Source organism: Triticum aestivum, chromosome 1D (assembly GCF_018294505.1).
Source record: "Triticum aestivum cultivar Chinese Spring chromosome 1D, IWGSC CS RefSeq v2.1, whole genome shotgun sequence".
Classification (NCBI taxonomy): Eukaryota; Viridiplantae; Streptophyta; class Magnoliopsida; order Poales; family Poaceae; genus Triticum; species Triticum aestivum.
Window position 1 is genome coordinate 480,771,067 of NC_057796.1, and position 3,792 is coordinate 480,774,858.

General features: G+C 56.3%; 1 protein-coding gene across 1 annotated transcript; it reads right to left on the minus strand.

The window, feature by feature from the left end:
* Positions 1-280: 280 nt before the first annotated feature.
* On the minus strand, positions 281-3,388 carry LOC123177414 (probable auxin efflux carrier component 3b). Its single transcript, XM_044591176.1, has 5 exons — positions 2,063-3,388; positions 1,647-1,911; positions 1,316-1,559; positions 1,131-1,207; positions 281-652 (listed from the first exon to the last, which is right to left on the minus strand). Exons 1-5 carry the CDS (start codon positions 3,195-3,197, stop codon positions 583-585), a joined length of 1,791 nt encoding a protein of 596 aa, XP_044447111.1. The 5' UTR covers positions 3,198-3,388; the 3' UTR covers positions 281-582.
* Between the last annotated feature and the right edge of the window lie 404 nt (positions 3,389-3,792).

The following is a 3,792-nucleotide window of genomic DNA, read 5'->3' on the forward strand; positions in this document are numbered from 1 at the left end:
AAATTCCATAGAGTCATGTGAGACTGTAGGGGATAGGAGAATAGTTTCTAGGATGTCTCCACCCCTATCTATCAACATAACAACATGTACTTGTCTTTACGTGTCGTGACTCAAGGTGGTAATGGGAATACCCATATGGATATTGTTACCCATCTCCGTCCCCATTCTCACGTGCGAGGGTAAAAAAAGAAAAATCACACCCCTGTCTCCATCGGGAGAGGGAGTGGGCAAATGTTGGCAAATGTCCGCCTCTCCAGCTCCTCTGATTCCACCATGTTGCTGAAAAACAAACATAATTTTTCCCCGTATCTTTCTTAATTGCCAAATACATATAGAAAACACAACAACTTTGTATAGTTAATCCCTAATTAACAAACTATACTAGCCATCGGGGTTTATTTCATGTTACAGTAGAAAATAACCGAAGTTTGCTAAACTTCTGTGCTTCAAACTCAGCGGAGCATTTTGCATCTATAGCATAAGAGCAATTAAACTACGCCGAACCAATCTTGCGTCGGAACTCCTGCATCAATTTGATCTCCAATGACGCGGGAGAACATTTCGTTCATGGCGAGTCATCCGTCATAGCAGCCCAAGGATGATGTAGTAGAGCAGGACGATCGGAAGCGCTATTAGCATGCCAAATATGACCCTGCAGCAAGGCAAAAAGAACTAGGTAAGTAAACATTTGCTCGTAACTAAACACTTGACCGATTAATGTCATTCTTCATTTCAGATATACTTTAAGTGCGGTTTTCGTCCCATAATTGGTCTCGAATTAGAATTTTCGCCAATGGTATGTTTCTCGACATCGACATCGCGTCGAGCCTGATCCCATTCCCCTCTTTCGATTTTGACCCGCTTATTTTTATTAGGGCGTCAGTCGATTGAGACTTAACCAAGTCTCAGTCAAGTGATATAGTATAGTACTCCTATATAAGAAGAAAAAGGAAGATTTTAAAAGAGATTTTTGTACAAATATATTTAATAGCGACGCTTCCTGTTATGACAAACCACCAAATACGTTACCTGAGCCGAACCAAACGCGTCGTCTAGAGTACTTCCAATTGGAGGGGATATTTGATATTAATTGTTTTTTTTAGAGATGATATTAATCGTTCTGGGCTTACCCGGTGCACAGAATGGCGGCGTGGAGGTTGTACTCTTTGGCGAAGACGAACGGCACGATCCCTTGCGGCAGAGCGGCCTACGTACGTACACGGCAACATGTCACGTACGTACTTTGTTGGAATTGTCATCGTTGTCATGTATTGTGTTGCACTGGAATCGTACATTCGTACCAGCAGCCACGTACCTGGACAACGGCGATGCGCAGCAGCGTGCCTCGGAGGCCGACGGCGGCTGAGGAGACGGCCATGACCGCGGGGCCGAGCAGGAAGCGGACGGCCATGGTGGACGCCGCCACGGATTTGCCGCAGGCGATGAGCTTGGGCTGCAGGGCCATGAACAGACCCAGGCTGAACATGGCCATCCCCAGCCCCGCGTCGGAGAGGATGGAGATGGACTTGGCCACGATCGCCGGCATGGTGACGTGGTACCTGCGGCGACGAGTCGGCACGGCCGTCGTTATGACTGATCGTCACTGATCGATCGAACAAGAAGGAGGTGGGTGATGGATCACGTACCGGAACTCGATGAGTGACCAGACGAGGCCGACGACGCTGGCGTACGTGTTGGGGTTCCGGATCAGCCGGCGCCACACCATGGTCAGGATCAGCCGCAGCATCACGCTCGCCGGCGGCTTTCCCACCTCGCCGCCGTCCTTCTTCGTCTCATCCTGCTCCTGCTCCTTCCCCGTCGCCTCCGTGCCGGCCTCCAGCCTCTCCAGCGACTCCTGCGCTGCCGCCCCGGACTTGACGCGCTCGCCGCCGGTCGCCCCCGGCCGGTTCGCTGCAACAAAGTTCACGTTCGAGTTTTTCTTTTCTTTTGAGCAAAAGAGAGGTTTTCGTTCACGTTCGACTACGTGTGCGTTTGTGAGATGATCAGATCACTGATAATGCGGAGTCAGTTTGGGGATGTGGACAGAGACTGATGGGCGTACATCTGGAGGAGTCGGAGTTGATGGACGTCGCGTCGGAGGGGGCACGCCGGCGGCCGCTTTCCTTGGCGCTGCTGCGGAAGACCGGCAGGCCGCTCACCTCGGACGCGCCGGACGCGCCGGAGCTCCAGTCGAACATGTGCACGTTGTCCTTGGGGTCCTCCACCGGCGCCACGGCCGCCGCCGATCTGCCCCGCGGCGCGTGCTCGTCGTAGCTGGCGGACGGCCTCGGCGTGTGCTGCCGCGACGAGTGCAGCGAGAACAGGTCGGCCGCGCCGAAGCTGGACGCGCGCACCGCGCCGTGCGGCGGTGGCGGCGGCAGAGCAGGCGCGGCGGCGCCGCCGCCTCCCGTGGTCGCGGAGAAGTCGCCGTGGGTGAAGCTGGAGGACCCCCTGGGCGTGTGGTTTCGAGACGAGCTCACCGAGTAGATCTCCATGCCGGTCAGGTTCGACCCGCGCGGCGGCGACATCCCCGCCGCGGCGTCGTTGTGGAGGGAGCGACGGGAGACCGACGCCGCGGACCGGCGCACGACGACGCGCATGCTCCCGTCGGGCGCGACCTCGGCCTGCGCCTCGGCGTGGCTGCCGTCGAGCGACACGACGTCCGGGTCGACGCGCACGTCGGCGACGGCGGCGGCCGGGAACCTCCCCGAGATGAGCAGGCGCGCGGCGCGGAACTCGAAGAGGAACAGCAGCAGCGTGCACCAGATGATGCACTGGAGCACGACGATCTGCACCATGAGGTCGCCGGCGTGGCGGCCGTACATGGCGACGAGGAGCGGGATGCCCATGATGAGCGTGTTGGGCATCGTGGCGGAGGAGAAGACCGTGATGGACCAGTCGAGCCCGGCGAAGGGGACGGGGAGGCGGGACCACACGGCGAGCGAGGCGAGGACGAGGAGCTTCTGCAGCGTGTCGGCGGCGGCGAAGCGCAGGTCCATGGCGTACAGGTTGCTGCCGGAGATGACCTTGAAGGAGAGCAGCGGGACGGCGAAGACGGCGACGAAGCGATTGATCCCGGCGCACTGGTCCGCCGTGATCACGCCCCACCACCGCACCGAGCCGTACGCCAGGATCATCGCCACGTACAGCGGCACCATCGCCGTCAGCACCGTGTACAGATCATGCCACGAGATCATGGCGCCGCCCAGCCGGCCACGTACAGGACCTCCTTCTCCGACGACAGCGAAGATCACCGCGCCGCCGGCCGAGCGATCTTTGACTGGGCGATCAGTGGAGGGATCGATCTGGAGTCGGTTGCATGCAAATCGATGGAGAGCGAGTGGATCGCGGGGCAGTGCGGTGTGTCCGTGCTCCTGGGTTTTGCGGCACGCGCGGGTGGGGACTATTTATACCGTGGGCCGGGTCTGGATCTCGACCGAGGCCCGCGAGGCATTCCGAACGGTAAGTAGTAGTAATTCACATCAAATCCCCAGTGGTTTTTTGCCTCGTGTTTCTTTCTATTTTCATCTCACGATGAAATCTTTCAACTTACAACGTGTTTCTTGCTACATTTTCGTCGCAATGAGCTGTCCAACGAGTAACTGAAATGCTGATAAGGAACGCCAGTTTGACCTCTGCCTTTTCGCGGCTAGATATTTTCTGGGTTTTGCGGTGGGATGATTGACGTGTCAACGTATGCATGTATGTTTCTATGTATATGTATGTTCGCGGTATTAATATATTTCATTTGTCAAAAAATGGTTCTGCAGATACATTATATGATTTCTGAGA